This window comes from Eriocheir sinensis, chromosome 65, assembly GCF_024679095.1.
Source record: "Eriocheir sinensis breed Jianghai 21 chromosome 65, ASM2467909v1, whole genome shotgun sequence".
Lineage (NCBI taxonomy): Eukaryota > Metazoa > Arthropoda > Malacostraca > Decapoda > Varunidae > Eriocheir > Eriocheir sinensis.
In genome coordinates, this window is record NC_066573.1 from 10,111,533 (window position 1) to 10,129,942 (window position 18,410).

The following is an 18,410-nucleotide window of genomic DNA, read 5'->3' on the forward strand; positions in this document are numbered from 1 at the left end:
GTCATTCTCTCTCCACTTAATTTGTATGCGGAGCAGCAGCGGCCACAGGTAGACGTGTATTGAAGGTGAGTCAGCGTTAACATTGGTAGCGAGCGCTTTCTCGGTGGTAAAAATAACTCTGAATAAATAGCGCACGGATGACTAAGGGGTTCGTTCTTTGGGTCATCTCTTTAGCGGTAGGGTATTAGTAAGGCGACGTGAAGAAGTAGTAGTAGTAGTAGTAGTAGTAGTAGTAGTAGTAGTAGTAGTAGGAGGAGGAGGAGGAGGAGTGGGTAGCGGGCTTTTCTTTTTCATTATTGTTTTCTTTTTTTTACGCCCTTGAACTGTCTCCTCTGCTTAAAAAAAAAATAGTAGTAGTAGTAGTAGTAGTAGTAGCAGTAGTAGCAGTGGTAGCAGTAGTAAACGCTTCCTCTGCAATGATGATAAAGTAGAATTAAATGGAGAGGAATTTGTTGTGGGACGCGATTCTCTTGGTCATCCGTTTACTGCTGCTTTCCTACGTACAACTCCTTCTCGTTGCTGTCCCTCGGCGCGGGTGTAATAGTGACATGACCCTTCAGTCGTATACCCAATATCTGTCCCACCGGCAGAAGGGGAGGATGAACAGAAGGTGGAACTCATGGGTCACATTTTTAAACATTTCTGCGCCCAAGAACACGTAATTTACTAGTCTTTCGTGGGAGTGTAGGGCATTTCCACGGGTACTTTTATGACCCTGGTGGTAGTCTGAGCCTTCTTCCGTGCCGTGAACCTAGAAGAACACTCATTAGAACTCGATTTACCTCCTTTTTGGCCTCTGGAAATAGTTGATGTGCGGGGTGGGAGCATCTGACAATTCAACCTCAGCCCTCAGCCAACAGGCGGTACGCATCCTCTGCTGGTGGACGCGAGGGCGGGTCAAGTGTCTCCCCGCGTCCCGGCAACATCCTGGTGGGGCGTGTTGTGGCCCAGACTCCCGCCCGTATCACAAGCTCGCCCTCTCTAGGATATTCCCTCGAGATGAGCTTCAAGGATAGCAGTGCGCCAGACGCCCTTCCCTGCAAGCTTTCTATGAACCACTTTTAAAGATCTGTGGTTTCTCAAGTTTAAATATTTTGCAGGAGCAGCGCTTAGTGGGCTTTCAGGGGAGGAACTTGAGCTGTTTACCGTAAAATAATAAATGCAACATACGATTTTCTCAGCTGGTTATGGTATCGTGCAAATAGGCCAAGAAGAAAAGCGATTTGAAAGTGAATACGTGGAATTCTACTATTGTCTTCTGTTATGGGACTTGCGTGTCGTGGGGAACCATTTTGTTTTCTTTTCTCCATCCCTTTGACTGTCTCCTTTCCAGTAAAAAAAAAAAAAGCCTGTCCACTCGCTGACTCGCTCCCTCCCCTCCACTCCTCACCTGCTGACTCGCCAAGATGTGTGGCTGACGCAGCGATGTTTGCGTTGTGGTCACCGCTGCCAGCAACACATGGATGGCGCAGCGCGTCCTATTGACTCAGCACTTTTTTACGGCCTCCAGTCAACATGTTATTCCTGCTGTCAAATAAACTTCAACTTTGAATGAAACTGTCGGAACTGCCGGAGTTAAGAGTAGTGTTGTGTTCGTGTTCGCCTCCAACATTGTGGTTTTATATTGCCAGAAGTTCAGACACACCACCTGGGCGCTCCCTCTCTCCTTCTTCTTCCTCTTCTTCCTCTTCTTCTTCTTCTGCCTCTGCCTCTTCTTCTTCTTCTTCTTCTTCTTCTTCTTCTTCCTTGGTCCAGAAGCCTTGTCAGACTATCACTAGGCTCATAAAACTACCCATGGAAATCCGAACACAACCTCAATACGAGAGCCTTACCAAATGTGGGTGTTCAAGTTTCCAAATGTTTGAGAATGTGGGCCAGTAAGCAATCGGCTCCTTTTAAATAGTTGTTGTGAGAGCCGAAAGCGTTTTGATAGAGTTGATAGAGAATGGGCTTTACATTCGTACGGTAGCGACGCGTCCTTGGCCGTCCGTCACCTGTTGCTTGTGTTTGTTCTTCACTTCGGTCGCTTTCCCCTCAGAGTAAATAGCGAAGCGGTGCGGACGGGATTAGATCTGCGGCTTCATGATCTTATAAACTAAAGGTTGCTGAGTACGATACCATCACAAGAGCATTGCCGTACTCTCAATCATCTCCTACTCTATTTTATCTCTTTTAGGCGTTCTTGTAGGTCAATCATCTCTTCCAAATAGGGTAGAAGCTTACTTGTGGGCAAAAATAAATAAAAAAAGGTCCATGAATCACTGCAATAATAGAAAGTAGAGATAAGTAGCCAGCACAATCCTTTCCTGGGCCGGTTTCGAACGTTGCATACATCTTGTTTTCTGGACACGCGTACTCACTTACTGCCCTCCTTGGCCACGAGAATCAACAGCCTGAGGTCCTTTTTTAACGGTGCGCGGACCTGGAGGACACGAGACCGGTCCCTTCGTCGCCCATGCCAGTGGTTTCGAGTCCGTTCCTCTGATGGGGATGAAGAAGGCGAGGAAGGAATGCAGGAGGGAGTGTTGTTGTGTTTCTTTAACCCTGGCTGTTTGGTAGTAGAGCTTCGTGGGATGTATTGAGGGTGTTCTGTTGCTCTTAAAATCATTGTTATTTCGTGGTAGGAGTTAGGGAACGTGTATATTTATAATCCATCGCAGGAGCTCAATATCTTCAAGAGGTAGCAAGAACTGGGAAGTGGGCTGAACAGGACGCGGAAAGAATGTACGGGTGTTACTTCTTACCATTGTGTCATACAGGTTTTAAAGAGAGTATTACGTAGGGTTAGTGCGATTTGGTCCTTCTAACGCAGTGTTCTTTTAGTCCTGCGTTCGTAGTATCGGACTATCAGGATCTTCGTAACTTCAACAAGAGGTCACAAGTACGGGGAGGCAAGTGACTGGATATATTGTTGTTGTTGTTGTTGTTGTTGTTGTTGTTGTATTTCAGTTTCTCGAGTGTCTCCATCGTTCATCATCTTCATCCTGTTGTTGTTGTTGTTGTTGTTGTTGTTGTTGAGGAGGATTCAGATAAGACCTTCGTTCGCTTACTGCGCAAATCATGGTGTGTGTGTCTGTGTGTGTGTGTGTGTGTGTGTTGAGTGACAAACGGGTATCAGATTTTAACAGTTTGCTGGGAAGTAAACAAAACAAGAAGATAATAGGGAAAAAAAACGAACAGAAGGAATGAAAGTGGAAGAAAGAATTGCTTTAGGAAGAAGAGAAAGAACGACAACAAGATCAAAAAGAAAACGATAATAGGACTTAAGAAAGAAAAAGAGCTGAACTAAACAAACAGAAAGAGAGACATAAGCAAACAGTGAGGCAATGAAGATGATAACGCAAGAGTTGGTGATAGCGGTGTTGTGATAGCGGTGGTGGTGGTGGTGGTGGTGGTACTAAAAAATAAAGATAAGGGAGGTACAGACGGAAGAGACGAAAAGAAAATAACGAAAGAATGAATAAGAAAGAAAGAAAGAGGGAAGAATAAGAGAAAGAAAAAAAAGAAAGGAGAGAACGAAATCGAAATATCAAAACAGGAGAAAACAAAAAGAAAGAAAGAAAAGAAAGAAATCCAAACAAGCTATGAGATAATACTGAGATAGTTGAGATAATAGAGATAACAGAAAGAGAAATACGATGATAAAACAAAAAAGGAAAAGTAAGATATAGAGCAAACCAAAACAAAGAAACTGGTGATGAGATGGTACTGCTTGTATTGGTGGTGGTGGTGGTGGTGGTATGGAAGCCCGCCGATCCCTCCTCCAAGACTGTCTGTTTGGCGTGCCGGAGGAGTGAGTCACCACCCGCCGCTGCCCGTCCTCACCCAGGGACCCAAACACGTTCTGCTTTTTTGCGTTCGTCTTTTTTTTATGCTGCTCGGCGACTCGTGTGACTTGATCAGAAGGAACATTCGATCAGCACGTCCTCCGAGGCATTGTTTTCTTTAATTCTTTCCTCCTCTATCATTCTTTCCTTCTTGTTTTTCTTTCTTATTTAAACGTGGGAGTAGGTACTAATATATTTTGATTTTACCTGGGGGATTCTTCTTCTTCTTTTTCTTATTATTATTATTATTATTATTATTATTATTATTATTATTATTATTATTCATCTTCGTTTTCTTCTTCTTCTTCTTCTTCTTCTTCTTCTTCTTCTTCTTCTTCTTGCTCATCATCATAATCTTCTCATGTTTTTAATATTAATCAAATAGTTATGTTTTATGAGAGAGAGAGAGAGAGAGAGAGAGAGAGAGAGAGAGAGAGAGAGAGAGAGAGAGACTTATACAATAGAATTCCAGACGACATGACCCAGTAACAATTATCCACAGCAGAAACTAGCTAACACCAGAGAGAGAGAGAGAGAGAGAGAGAGAGAGAGAGAGAGAGAGAGAGCCCACAATCACACACGTGCTACCAGGCCACATCATCAGCCTCTCCCCTTGAGGTTGAACAGCCAGACCTCTGTGGATGACTGCCGGATGACCTTCGTGGCATAAGAGTGGCGAGATGAACAGGAGGGTGAGGTCATCATGAGGGAGGGGGGGAGGGATGACGGGGGAGGGGAGGGAGGGAGGAAGGGAGAGAAGGAGGAGGAGGGAATGGGAGGGAGAAAAGGATGACGAGTGGGGAGGGAGAGGGAGGGAGGAGGGATGACGAGGGAGAAGGAGGGAGGGAGAAAGGAGGAAAGTTTGCATTGTAGTGATGAGAGAGAGAGAGAGAGAGAGAGAGAGAGAGAGAGAGAGAGAGAGAGAGAGAGAGAGAGAGAGAGAGAGAGAACTGTAACTGATGACAGAGAAAAATTGGGAGTAGGCGAAAGAAAGGAAGATAAATGAGTGAGAAAGGGAGAGTAGGGATGAGGATGACAATTAGTGAGTGAGGGAAGGGAGGATCAGGGATAAAGGGAGAGGGAGGGAGAGGAGAGGGAGGAAGAGAGAAGAGCAGAGGCATCCCCCACCCTCTCCCCTTCATCCCTCCTCCTCCTCCCACTCCCATGTTCTCTCTCTCCACTTCCAGCTTTTCTTCCTCCACCTTCTCTCCCTCCACCTCCATCTCCACCTTCTATCCCTCTACCTCCACTCCCATGTTCTCTCTCTTCACTTCCAGCTTTTCTTCCTCCACCTTCTCTCCCTCCACCTCCATCTCCATCTTCTCTCCCTCCGCCTCCACAACCAGCATCTCCACACCGCCACCTTCACCTCCCTTCCTTCCTACCCTTCCTCCTGTTGCTGAGCCTTACAACGCTGACGCCGCACTTTCCGTCTCGACAAACTTGTATGCAAAGCAGGCAGACAGCGACAACCTCTCTTCTCTCATTCTTTTCTCCTTGGCATTTTTTACTCTGATACCCTACTCCTCTTATTGTTGTTTTAAGCGCCAACTGAAGCCGCTCACCCCCGTCTGTGTCTGGTCTACCCGCGCGCCCCAAGCAAGAATTAGTTGCGGGTAGCACATGGCTGGATGAACTGACAAAAACGTTGGAACCATTTAGCATAAGCGCGCGAAATCGAGCCCCGTTGCCGTCCAGTGTGTGAATGAATAACCGGGCGCGCTAAGCAATCCAATGTCTGTTATTTATGAGGGTTTAAAGTGAGGGGAGAGATAACAGCAGGCGAGGGGGTGGGTCATAGTAGAAGGCAAGCAGGCAAACAAGTAGGCAACTCGGATATTGCAAGCACCCGCCATCCCGCCCCTCTCCCTTCTCCCTCTCGTTTTCTGCCTAGCTTGAGAGAGAGAGACCGCGTTACTCACTCGCCCCGCAGCGGTGACATCAACCAGTATGTTCTAGTGACTCATGAATGACGTCACTTTGATAGGGCAAGTACCTCCGTCTTGGTGGAAGGGGGCATGGGTGGGTAGGGGGGAAGGAGATGGGGGTGAGAGGGGGAGGTGGGTGAAAGGGGGAGGCATGGGGCAGAGAGGTGGGGAGCTGGAATAGGAAGTGAAGGGGAAAATGAACAGGGAAGGGCAAGAGAAGAAAGTAAGGAGTAAAGCACTGTTCAAGAGAAGGGGGGAGGGGTAGACACGGTTCTGGGTGGGCAAGAGGAGCTGGAATTGATGGGGCGTGGAAGCGAAATGGGGTGAATGCATGAGAGGAAAATTGGATGAGGGAGAAGAGGAGGACGAGGAGGGAGATGGGGGAGGAAGAGAATTATGGAGGCGGGAGAGGCTGAATGAGAGAGAGGAGGACAAGGAGGGAGATGAAGAGGAAGAGAATCATGGAGGCGGAGAACGCAAAGGAGCAAGAAAAGGAGATTGGGTTTTAGATTCTTAGAACATCACTTGACATGAGAAAGGAAAAGGAGATGACGAGTAAAAAGAGGAAGCGGAAAAATCTGAGCACCAGGAAGAGGTTAAAATCCAGGAAGACCACAACACTGGCCGCTCATTTAAACCAGAATTTTTATCAGCGTTGGAATGCAGTCAGTCAGTCAGTCATCCACGAGTGAACTCTTAAATGAAGGTAAAAAGAGAGAAAAAAAAGTGCATTCATTGGTGTGAGGAATGAAAGCAATGGTGTAGCTGGGTTTAAATGTCAGTGCTGTTTGTTTTCATTAAAGGGAAAGGAGAGAGATAACATTCAGTGATATAAGTGTGTGTGTGTGTGTGTGTGAGAGAGGGAGGGAGGGAGAGAGAGATCAGACTAGTAGTTGGTATAGGAAGTGTCTCATTATTAGCACTAAGTCACCTCTCATTAACATTCCACCTTCATCATAATTACAAAACAGAACCAGAACAACAAGAACAACACCCAGAAATCACCCCAACACCACCAGGCTCGCCGCACTACCATTGCTCGTACGTCTGACAGCGCGGGCGACAAGCAGCTGATTCTCCCCCTTTTCCGCCACCAGCCTCCCTCCTCTTCCTCCACCTCCTCCTCCTCGCCGCTCCCTTCCTTCCTCCCTGGCTGTCGTTATGCCCTTCCTCCTTCCTCCAGTATACCACATTTATACATTCACCGAAGCGTCTGGCGTTAATAGCAAGGTGCAGAATGTCTAATGTGTGTGTGTGTGTTTGTGTGTGTGTGTGGAAAAAGCATTATAGCCATGACTAAATATGGGGAACCTAAATCACTACGTTTCCCGGGAAGCTAAATGGGGAACTTTGAAGCAGCCGGTGCGGGGAGGGAGGGAGGGAGGGAGAGGAGGGGGTGGTGGTGGGTGATGAGAGAGAGAGGGAGATCGTGGGGGTTGGGGAAGAGGGGGAAGAGTAACTGACGGGGCCCTCCTTTCCCTGCTCTCTCTCTCTCTCTCTCTCTGACCTAAAAAAAATGCATGGTAAAAGAAACGCAAATTGTGTATTCACTTTCTATTCATAAAGAAAATAAAGGAATTTGAACCCATTATCAAAGAGGAACATTAGTTATTGTAGTAGTAGTAGTAGTAGTAGTAGTAGTAGTAGTGTGTGTGTGTGTGTGTGTGTTCTAGTATTGCAAACTAAAAAAAAGAAATTGGAACACAGCAGCCACTCCAATCATCGTCTATTTATCAGCAAACACACACACACACACACACACACACACACACACACACACACACACACACACACACACACACACTCACACCTGTCCTGTTCATCCGTATTCTCCGATAGTCTGTTAATCCGTCTGTCTGCCTGTCCATCTGCCTGTCCGTCCGTCTGTCTGCTTGCTGGTGACAAAGAGAACGATAAAAATACCAACACACGCAAAAAAAGTTCCATGACGTGTATTTTGTATCGATTCATTTGCGCGCCTCCCCTCCCCTGTCTCCCCTCCTCTCTCCCCCGCCTTGTTTGAACTTCTGACATTTCCGCATCGCGACCTGCGCTCTCCCCTCTCCCCTTCTCCCACCTCCTTCTACCCTCTACCCCCCTTCCTTCTGTTTCTGTTCCACCCCCCCCCCCCTCCTCCTTCACCCCTTTCCCTCCTCCACCTGTTTTACTCCTGTTTCTATTTCCCTCATTGCCTTCCTCTGCACGTGTCTATCCTCCCTACCCCCACTTCTCTCCCTTATATTTATCTCCCACTCCGTCCCCTTCTCATTTTCGCCCCCCTCCCCCTCCTCCTCTTCCTCCTCCTCCTCTTCTTCCTCCTCGAGTTTCTCTCCCAGCGCCTTCCTTCTGTTCCATCTTGTGAGCTGAGCGTGTGCAATGCAGCCCCCACTCCCAACTTGACTCTCTCTCTCTCTCTCTCTCTCTCTCTCTCTCTCTCTCTCTCTCTCTCTCTCTCTCTCTCTCTCGTTACCTGCAGCTCAGTGGATAACTTTCACTGATACTTGATACCATGAGCAGGAAGAGCAGAAGAGGAGGAGGAGGAGGGACGAGGAAGAGGAGGAGGAGGAGGAGGAGGAGGAGGAGGATCGTCTCACGTCTCCGAGAGAAGCGTATCGGCTTGGATCGCTTCATTGGGTTCGAGGCGAGAGAAGTTTCCGATTTTAGCCTCATTGCTCTCTCTCTCTCTCTCTCTCTCTCTCTCTTTTCTGCTTCCCTCCCTTCTTAACACTTTTTTTTTACCTGTAGAAGTCGAAGTAAAAATAAAAGAAAAAAGAGGAAGAGGAAGAGGGAGAGGAGTCGTGAATAGCCAAGAAGAGCCTGCTGGTCCTCTCACCCTCACCTCTCCTCCTCCTCCTCCTCTTCCTCTTCTCTCTCCTTTGCCCCCCGCCGTCTCACGCACTCACGCCCGCACTCCCCTCCTTCACTTCATTCATAAACCTTCGCATTGATGATACCGCGGCGTGCAGAGAGAGAGAGAGAGAGAGAGAGAGAGAGAGAGAGAGAGAGAGAGAGAGGGGGGGTGAGGAATTAAAGAAGGAAGTTGGGGTAGAAGGGAGAGGAAGAGAGAGGAGGAGGGAGAAGGAAAGAAGAGGAAGTGGAGACTGGGGCAGGTGTGATGACGAGGAGAGGAGGAGGAGGAGGAGGAGGAGGAGGGAGAGGAAGAAGAAAGGACCGGTAAGGAGAGTGGACAGGTGAAGGAAGAGATAAAACGGAGGCGGATGTGAGAGAGAGAGAGAGAGAGAGAGAGAGAGAGAGAGAGAGAGAGAGAGAGAGAGAGAGAGAGAGAGAGAAGGAGGGACAGGGATGTTATTGAGGCTTACTGACAGTCGAATGCGGCAGGGAGAGAGAGGGAGAGGGAGAGAGAAGGAATGAAAGGGAGAGTAGGGAGAAGGGAATGAACGGAGCAGCAGATGGGTGTGGCAGAGAGAGAGAGAGAGAGAGAGAGAGAGAGAGAGAGAGAGAGAGAGAGAGTACTAAAAACGGAAATGCAAATACCTTCCCCACTCTTACCAAACACAGAACACGCCGAGCAGTCACGCCAAGGTTATAGGTGAAGGAAACCCCTCTCTTGGGCAGCCCCGTGAGTGGGTTCGAACACCACACCATCGTAGACAAGCAGACTGAACCTGTATACACCGCTGTTTCACCCGTATGCCTTGACCCGGCCAGCCCTTGAGGGAAACAGAAGTAAGAAAGGAAAGGAGAAGCAAGAGGATTTAGACTTCAAAGAGGAGAGAGAAGGAAGGGAGATGCAAGAGGGTTAAGCTAAGGAAGGAAGGAAGGAAGAAACGATGGTATTGAACAAGAGGGAAGATTAGAGAATGGAGAAGAATAGTATGCAGGAAACAAGCAGTAGATAGCGAAGGTCATGGAGAGAAAGGAAAGAGTAGACATAGAATAAACGAAGGAAAGTATGCAAGAAAAGAAACCATTCAAGATATATAGATAAGATAAGAGAGGATAGGAAGGTAGAGACAAGAAAACCAGATACGCAGCAATAAGAGACAGACAAATATGCAGACAGGAAGACAGGCAGACATAGGGAGCTTAGTGTAGGCTGCAGACAGACGGAAAGGGAGGAAAGTAGGGTGGGGCTTGGCTAGACAGGGCGCTCAAGGCAGCAGTGGTGTAAAGAGACAGGGCGGGGCAGGGGAGGCAGGGAGAGGGAAGGGCGCGAGGGTGTGTAGCTATAGACGGGTGTGGTTGTCGGTGGCTCGCGTCCAAGAAAACACGGAACACAACTATAAATAATCGGTCCCGTCTTCTACTTCGAGGCGACAAAGCGACGACGAGGCGACAAGGCTTGCGCTACTGACTGATATTGTTGGTTTAGTTTGAAAAGAAAAGAAAAAAAATGAAAAATGAAAGAAAGAAAATGAATGAATGAAGAGGAAAATGAATCATAGCAGAAATGGTAATACAATGATAATGATAAATGATGGATCTAAATTTAATATGTGATAAAATTAATAAGCGTTGGCTAAGCGTTCTGACCTGGGGGTGAAAAATATATAATCAGAAAAAAATACAATAGGGAAAATGAGAGGAATATTGTATAGAAGATTACTAATGCTCTTGGATCCTCATAATCTCCTTACTATGCTTATTCAGTAACTCATTATGCACATACACGTTTTATATATTTTTTTTTTTCTTCAGGCTCACCAGCACTCCGCGTCTCTCCATATCCTTAACCCGGTAGCAACGACGGGGCAAATTTGTGGCTTTACCGTGTAGCAGCGACGGGCCAAATTTGTGGCTTTACCGTGTAGCAGCGACGGGCCAAATTTGTGGCTTTACCGTGTAGCAGCGACGGGCCAAATTTGTGGCTTTACCGTGTAGCAGCGACGGGCCAAATTTGTGGCTTTACCGTGTAGCAGCGACGGGCCAAATTTGTGGCTTTACCGTATAGCAGCGACGGGCCAAATTTGTGGCGTTACCGTGTAGCAGCGACGGGCCAAATTTGTGGCTTTACCGTGTAGCAGCGACGGGCCAAATTTGTGGCTTTACCGTGTAGCAGCGACGGGGCAAATTTGTGGCGTTACCGTGTAGCAGCGACGGGCCAAATTTGTGGCTTTACCGTGTAGCAGCGACGGGCCAAATTTGTGGCTTTACCGTGTGTAGCAGCGACGGGCCAAATTTGTGGCTTTACCGTGTAGCAGCGACGGGGCAAATTTGTGGCTTTACCGTGTAGCAGCGACGGGCCAAATTTGTGGCTTTACCGTGTAGCAGCGACGGACCACATTTTTGCCATGATATAAACCCCCCAAAATAGCTGATGCATAAACTGATCACAAATGCGTTGATATATATTTTGAAATGGTTTGCGTGAGTGACGATTTTTTTCTAATTTTTCTCGCTTAGAGGGACCTTTAAGAAACATAATCCCCGCAGCTACCGGGTTAACCAATACATCATGCGTCACCACTAAAGTCACCACGCACCAAATCCGCCTGCAAAAAAAAAAAAAGAAAAATGAGTGACGCACAGCGGGTCGTAAAAAAAAAGTATTTGAAAAAGTACGAAAAATAACGAAAGTTGATAAATGAAAAATACCTTAAGGAAATCAAAAGCAGGACAAAGATGAATGAAAAACATCGCAAGTAATAGAATGAAAGTAAAGAAAAAGAAGAACCGAGGAAGGAGAGGAGGAAGAAGAGGAAGAGGAGGATTAGGAGGAGGAGGATTACGGCCACGAAGAAAATAAATATCACAAGGCCAGGACAAAGGAAAAGGAAGAGAAGAATAAAGGAGCAGAAAGAAAAGACCACAAAGAAAGAGGGAAAGATATAAATTCGTAGAAGGAGGTCGAGGAGAAGAGGGGGAGAGTGAGAGATAAAAAAAGGAAGGAAAAAAGGGAAGGAGGAAGAGAAGAAAGGTGAGGAGAAAAATGCAGGTAAAAAAAAAAGAGGATTGAGGAAAGAGAAGGAGAGCGAGCGAGAAAATGAAGGAGATAGGAGAGAGAGAACAGAAAAAAAGGAAGAAAAGAATATGATTGTTGGGAAGGGTAGGAGAAAAAAGCGAAGGAAAGAGAAAGGAAGATAGGAGATAACAACACAAAGAAGGAGAAATAAGAAAACAAGAAGGGCGATGAGGAAAAAGGAAAGGGCGAGAGAAAGAAGAGACAGAGAGAGAAAGGCTGAAAGAAAAGAAAGAGAAGGGAGGGAACAAAAAGAAAGAAAGCGATGACAGAAAGAAAATGGAGAAGAGAGAAAAAGATAACGAAGCAGAAGCATTAAGAGAAAATAATAGAAAAGATATCGACCCTGTGATTAGACCAGACACAGGCAGATCTTTCCAGCGTGTTCCGGGCGAGCCGAACGGACTGAATAACCAACCGATACTATTTTGAGTCACGGCACGAATGTTTGTGGGCGAGTGTGCAACGTTGACATCCAGACAGGTGCGAGGAGGACGAAGCCAGACAGGTGACGCTTAATGAGAAGGGAAGCGCAGGTGATAGAAGAGGTGGGGAGGAAGGGAGAGCTAGAGTGACGGGGAGGGAGAGGCAAGGAGGTTGATAAGAGAGAGAAGAAGGAGGAGGAGGAGGAGAGGGAGGAAGTAAAGGATCGAGATAGTGGATGAATTAGGTGGAAGGACTGATATGAGAGAGAGAGAGAGAGAGAGAGAGAGAGAGAGAGAGAGAGAGAGAGAGAGAGAGTTTAGTATGGTGAGAATGAAGGGAAGAGGAAGGGAATGTGCCAAGGGAAAGAAGAGAGGGAGGAAGGGAAGGAGAGGGAGAGAGGAGGGAGGGGAGAGGTACAATGTGGAGGGAGGTGGAGGTAAAGACAGGGAGGAAGGCGTAGTTACCTTAGTAGCAGTGTGGCACAGAGCCAAATATAGCCTGACACCGGCACCGTGTGTGTGTGTGTGTGTGTGTGTGTGTGTGTGTGTGTGTGTGTGTGTGCGCCGGCAGGAGATTTTCACATATCATATTGACAGATAAGAGAGAGAGAGAGAGAGAGAGAGAGAGAGAGAGAGAGAGAGAGAGAGAGAGAGAGAGAGAGAGATTAAGAACGTTTATTAATATGGAGGAATTCATATAAAAAAGGAGCACTTCCCGAAATTTAAGCTGCGCACACACACACACACACACACACACACACACACACACACACACACACGTAGATGGTGATAATGATGAAGATAATGATGATAATGATATATATAAGTAAACAGAACATTATGTAATATGCCAAATGCATCTCTCTCTCTCTCTCTCTCTCTCTCTCTCTCTCTCTGTACCGTTCCCTCCCCCGTTCCGTTCTTCCCTTCACTTCTTCGCCCCTCCCGGAAGCGTGAGGGAGGAAAGGAGGGAGGGAGGGAGAGAGAGAGGGAGGGAGGGAGGACAGGGGAGGACGAGGTCGAGAGATGAAGCAATTATCTCTGTTTACGTCATCGCGGGTGAGGGGGGCAAGGGAGGCGCTAATGATGACGATGATGGAATGTTTCGTCACGGCTCTGAGTCTCTCCAACGGCACACACTAATAGGGTTGTTGTTTGTTTTTATTATGTTTGGGTTTTACTGTTTTTCTTTGCCTTGTTTTGTGGTTTTGTATTTATGTATTTTGTATGGTTTTGTATTTTTTCTTTGTTTTATTCCAGTTTTTGTTTGTGTGTATATACATATCCGTCTATAGTTTTAATTGCAATGAAGGAAAAAAAAAAACTTAGATAATAAAAATTAACTATATTTAATACGCCAGGACATGTTTTATTTTTTTCCGTACTTTCCCTTGTTATTTTCCTGCCAGCGTTGTGTGAAAAATAAAAGTTTGGTTCAAAACAAAAATATTTCCTCCTAATTTTCAAACTCGTGTACACACCTGCTTATATATATTTTTTGTCGTTTTTTCTCCTTCTCTTTTCTTCGTACCATCAGTATTTTAGGTTTCAATTGCAAATGATTAAAAAAAGTATAAAAAAAATAACGTAAAGTTTGAAATATATGATAACTTATTCGTTTAAATTTTACGCATATTTCAAGGGAGTGTAATTCGTTATCTTTTTGGTATTTTCTATTAAATTTATTTCATGGGGGACTGCTGTGTTTTCTTTTTACGTATATTTCAAGGGAGTGTAATTCGCTGTCTTTTTGGTATTTTCTATTATATTAATTTCATGGGGGACTGCTGTGTTTTCTTTTTACGTATATTTTGGTATTTTCTATTATATTCATTTCATGGGGGACTGTTGTGTTTCTTTTTCTGCCGCCTGTGTCGCTGAGTCTCGGGGCGGCGTCATCGAGTGTCCCGTCTTCCAGGTTGTTGCAGGCGTAGACGCTCCTCCGCCTCCCTGGACGAAGACTACTCTCCCTCTCCCTCTCACCCTCCTCACCCTCGCTCCGTAGTCGCCACCTCCTACTCCTACACTTCCTACGCCAACTCCTCCCCCGAGCCCCCATCCTCCACCCCGCTCCTTGCCTCTCCCACGCCCTCGACCTCCTCACTGCCACTCCCTCGCTCCACCGCCTCCATCGCCACTTTCCCCACCTCAGTAGTCACCACGGCCGCCTCACCCTTCCCCCATGCCCCCTCTCCTGGCCTTCCTCCCCCTGTGGGCTCGTCTGGCTCCTATTCGACGCCTCCAATCACTCCTGTGCCCGTAGTCAAACCCGTAGCCTCGTCTTCTGCCTCCTTACCTCCCCCCGGCATTTCTACCTCCTCTGTGCCACCCTCAGGCTACTCATCTCCCCCGGTAGCAGCCCCAGCCTCATCCAGCCCTCTCTTAGTCTCCCCAGCCTCCTCCTACGCCCCTGCAGCGGCCTCCTCCCCTTCCTACGCAACCCCTGGAAAATCACCTCCACATATCGTTACTCCCGCTTCCACCAGCCACCCCACCACCCCATACCGCCCCCCCATGTCTCCGAGGGGCGGGGGTGTGCACCCTCACGCCCCCGGCAGGGTCTCTCCGGCGTGGGGGGAGGGGGGCGCTGCATACCCCGTCACCCGCACCACCGTCACGGCAACAACCACCGCTGCCCTCGCCTCCGCCTCCGCCGCCTCGAGAAGTCCAGAACACCCCTCCCAACGCTGTATGTAGCTGGTGTGCTCCCCTCCGCTTCCCCGCCCCCACCCTCTCTCTCTCTCTCTCTCTCTCTCTCTCTCTCTCTCGTGGCAGGAGTTGTATCATCCACTCAGCCCCGCGGCAAAGATATTGTTCAAGGCGTAACCCGATTGATACCCTTCTGAGAACCTCATTGCTCTCTCTTACCCCCCGGCGACCTTGGCTTGGGTTCCTCTTACTCACCCTTGCCTCTCCTCCCTCCAGACATCTTTATACCTCCATGTCTCTATCTCCCTCCCTCCCTCCTTCTCTCATCTCTCAACGTCCATCCCTTCCTCCCTCCTCTCTCTCACCTCTGTTTTTCCTACATTGCTCCCTCCTTCCCTGTATGCTTACATATTCTATTCCAGGAAGCGAGTCCCCTCCTCCCCCCCCTCTCTTCGCTTCCTATTAACTGTTTTTTCTCTTTCACAACGTTCCTCCCTCTATCCCACCTCCCTTCCCTCCCCTCTGTCCTTTCCTCGTTGCTTCTATTCTCATCCATGTCATCACTCGCTCTTATATTCCTTCTCTTTCCCCTGAAGCTAAATTTCTCCCGGTCTTCATTTCTCTTTTCATCTCTTTAGAACACCTTCGCGCGACCTCCTTTTCTCTCCTCATTTCCGGCTTACGTTCCAACTCAGGGCATCTGTTCCATATCGTTCTCCTTCCTTCTTTTCCCTGAACTCAATCTTGCTCTCCTTTCATGTCTCGTTTCACTCTATCAATACCTGCTTAACCTCATTTCTCCTCATTTCCTCCTCGCATGCCAACCTCCATACCCTTTTTTTCCTTCCCTTTCATTACTCGCTCGATCTTGGTCCCCTTAACTATCGTATCTCCTTCCCTACTTCTTTTATCTGCATTTCCTCCTTGCATTCACACCTTTGTATAATTTTTTTCTCTTATGTCATCACTCGAGGCTTTCTCCTTCTTCCACTCGCTCGATTTTGCTTACCTTAACTATCTCCTCACCTTCTCTTATCTGCATTTATTTCCCTCATTGCATTCTAACCCTTCTATCATTTTTTCTCTTATGTCATCACTCGAGGCTTTCTCCTTTCCTCCACTCGCTCGATTTTGCTTCCCTTAACTATTTCCTCACCTTCTCTTATCTGCATATATTTCCCTCATTGCATTCTAACCCTTCTATCATTTTTTCTCTTATGTCATCACTCGAGGCTTTCTCCTTCCCTCCACCGCTCGATTCTGATTTCCTTAACTATATCCTACTCGCCTGGTATCCCTCGCTTGCTTGCTCTCACTTACACAACTCTAACAAGCTTTTTTTTCCTAGATTATAGCGAGTGTCGATGTCGGTTGCCTCAGCGTTGGACTAACTAGTGGAGCCTCCGTGTCCGTGTGTGTGTGTGTGTGTGTGTGTGTGTGTGTGTGTGCGTGTGTACCCGTTTTGAGGTGCTAACTTAACCGTGTGTGTCGCTATAGATTTTCACATTAGTTCCTGGCTTTTTTCTTTTATATATATTACCTCGACGCATTTTTCCTCCTCCTCTTCCTCCTCCTCCTCCTCTTCCTCTTTCCTCCACCTCTCTCGTCCGCATTCCCAGGTGGGCTGCGCGGTGTGTGGTGTCTGTGGTCTGCTCGGTAAGTTAATTAATGAAAAAGGCGATGGACAGTGAAAAAAATGTAAATATATATATATATGTGTGTGTGTGTGTGTGTGTGTGTGTGTGTGTGTGTGAGAGAGAGAGAGAGAGAGAGAGAGAGAGAGAGAGAGAGAGAGAGAGCGAGAGCGAGAGAGAGAGAGAGAGAGAGAGAGAGAGAGGCTGAAGGTGAAATTCGGTAAGGAGAAAAGTGGAATTAATTAAGAACTCTTTGCTAGGAAAAAAAAAGTAGTGTGGAAAGCAAAAGCAAAAAAAAATTATCTATAGTTAGTTTATCGAAATTAATTAAAAAAAACTTACGCTTTAAAAATATGCGTAAGAATTGTAAAGATATCGAAGTTAAGATTAATTTTGATGCCGCGAGAAGAAAGAAAAATTTACTTGTGCAGCGATATATGCAAAGAAATGATGTACAGATGTTGAGGTGAGATATATCGCTTCCTTCACCTTTTGGGCACTAATTACATATTCATTAACCCGTCCGCTGCGATTGGAACAAATTTGGCTTGCACTGGTACCCTGATAACATATACTCCCAGGTCTTTCTCTGCCTCTGTGGTGGATAGTGGAGTGTTTCCCATGTGGTATTGGTGTGCTGGATATCCCTTCACTGGTACCCTGATAACATATACTCCCAGGTCTTTCTCTGCCTCTGTGGTGGATAGTGGAGTGTTTCCCATGTGGTATTGGTGTGCTGGATATCCCTTCACTGGTACCCTGATAACATATACTCCCAGGTCTTTCTCTGCCTCTGTGGTGGATAGTGGAGTGTTTCCCATGTGGTATTGGTGTGCTGGATATCCCTTCACTGGTAGCCTGATAACATATACTCCCAGGTCTTTCTCTGCCTCTGTGGTGGATAGTGGAGTGTTTCCCATGTGGTATTAGTGTGCTGGATATCCCTTCACTGGTACCCTGATAACATATACTCCCAGGTCTTTCTCTGCCTCTGTGGTGGATAGTGGAGTGTTTCCCATGTGGTATTGGTGTGCTGGATATCCCTTCACTGGTACCCTGATAACATATACTCCCAGGTCTTTCTCTGCCTCTGTGGTGGATAGTGGAGTGTTTCCCATGTGGTATTGGTGTGCTGGATATCCCTTCACTGGTACCCTGATAACATATACTCCCAGGTCTTTCTCTGCCTCTGTGGTGGATAGTGGAGTGTTTCCCATGTGGTATTGGTGTGCTGGATATCCCCTCTCAAGGTGCAGGACTTTACATTTTTCTTCATTGAATCGTAGCAGCCACTTTTTGATCCATTCCTGTAGCTTGGTGATGTCTTCTTGGAGGAAATCCGCGGTCAATGAGTTAATTAAAAGAAACGAAATGCAATTATTAGATTGGAAAAGTTTAATTAATTGTGAGAATATTTTTGGAACTTATTATTAATCTCATTGTAATTTCGTCTTTTTTTTATACAGTAATCTTGCGTGCGAAGACTATTTTGATAATCCATTATTTTTTTTTTTTTTACTTCTACAAGGACATTCTTTTTCTTCTTCTTCTTATTATTATTATTATTATTGTTACTGTTATTCTTATCTCTATTCTCATTCTTCTTCCTCTTGTTTTTGTTAATTACTGTTATCGTTATTCCTATTTTTATTCTCCTCGTTTTCGTTAGTTATCATTATCGTCAGTATTATTCTCATTCATATTTTTACTGTTCTTGTTATTGTTATCATTATTCTCATTGTCCTTCTTCTTCCTCTTGTTTTTGTTAATTACTGTTATCGTTATTCCTATTTTTATTCTCCTCGTTTTTGTTCGTTATCATTATCGTCAGTATTACCCTCATCTTATCGTGATCATCAATATCTCCTCGTCTCCTGTGTGCCTCTCTCTCTCTCTCTCTCTCTCTCTCTCTCTCTCTCTCTCTCTCTCTCTCTCTCTCTCTCTCTCTCTCTCTCTCTCTCTCTCTCTCTCTCTCTCTCTCTCTCTCTCTCTCTCTCTCTCTCTCTCTCTCTCTCTCTCTCTCTCTC

At 46.4% G+C, this 18,410-nt stretch overlaps 1 protein-coding gene across 1 annotated transcript in view; it reads left to right on the top strand.

Moving 5' to 3' along the window:
- Positions 1-5,906: 5,906 nt before the first annotated feature.
- Positions 5,907-18,410, top strand: part of LOC126987488 (actin-binding LIM protein 1-like) — a 110,381-nt gene continuing 97,877 nt past the window's right edge. The window contains exons 1-2 of the mRNA XM_050844454.1: positions 5,907-5,919; positions 13,983-14,789. Of these exons, the coding sequence (XP_050700411.1) occupies positions 5,907-5,919; positions 13,983-14,789 (820 nt within the window). The remainder of the gene's footprint in view (positions 5,920-13,982; positions 14,790-18,410) is intronic.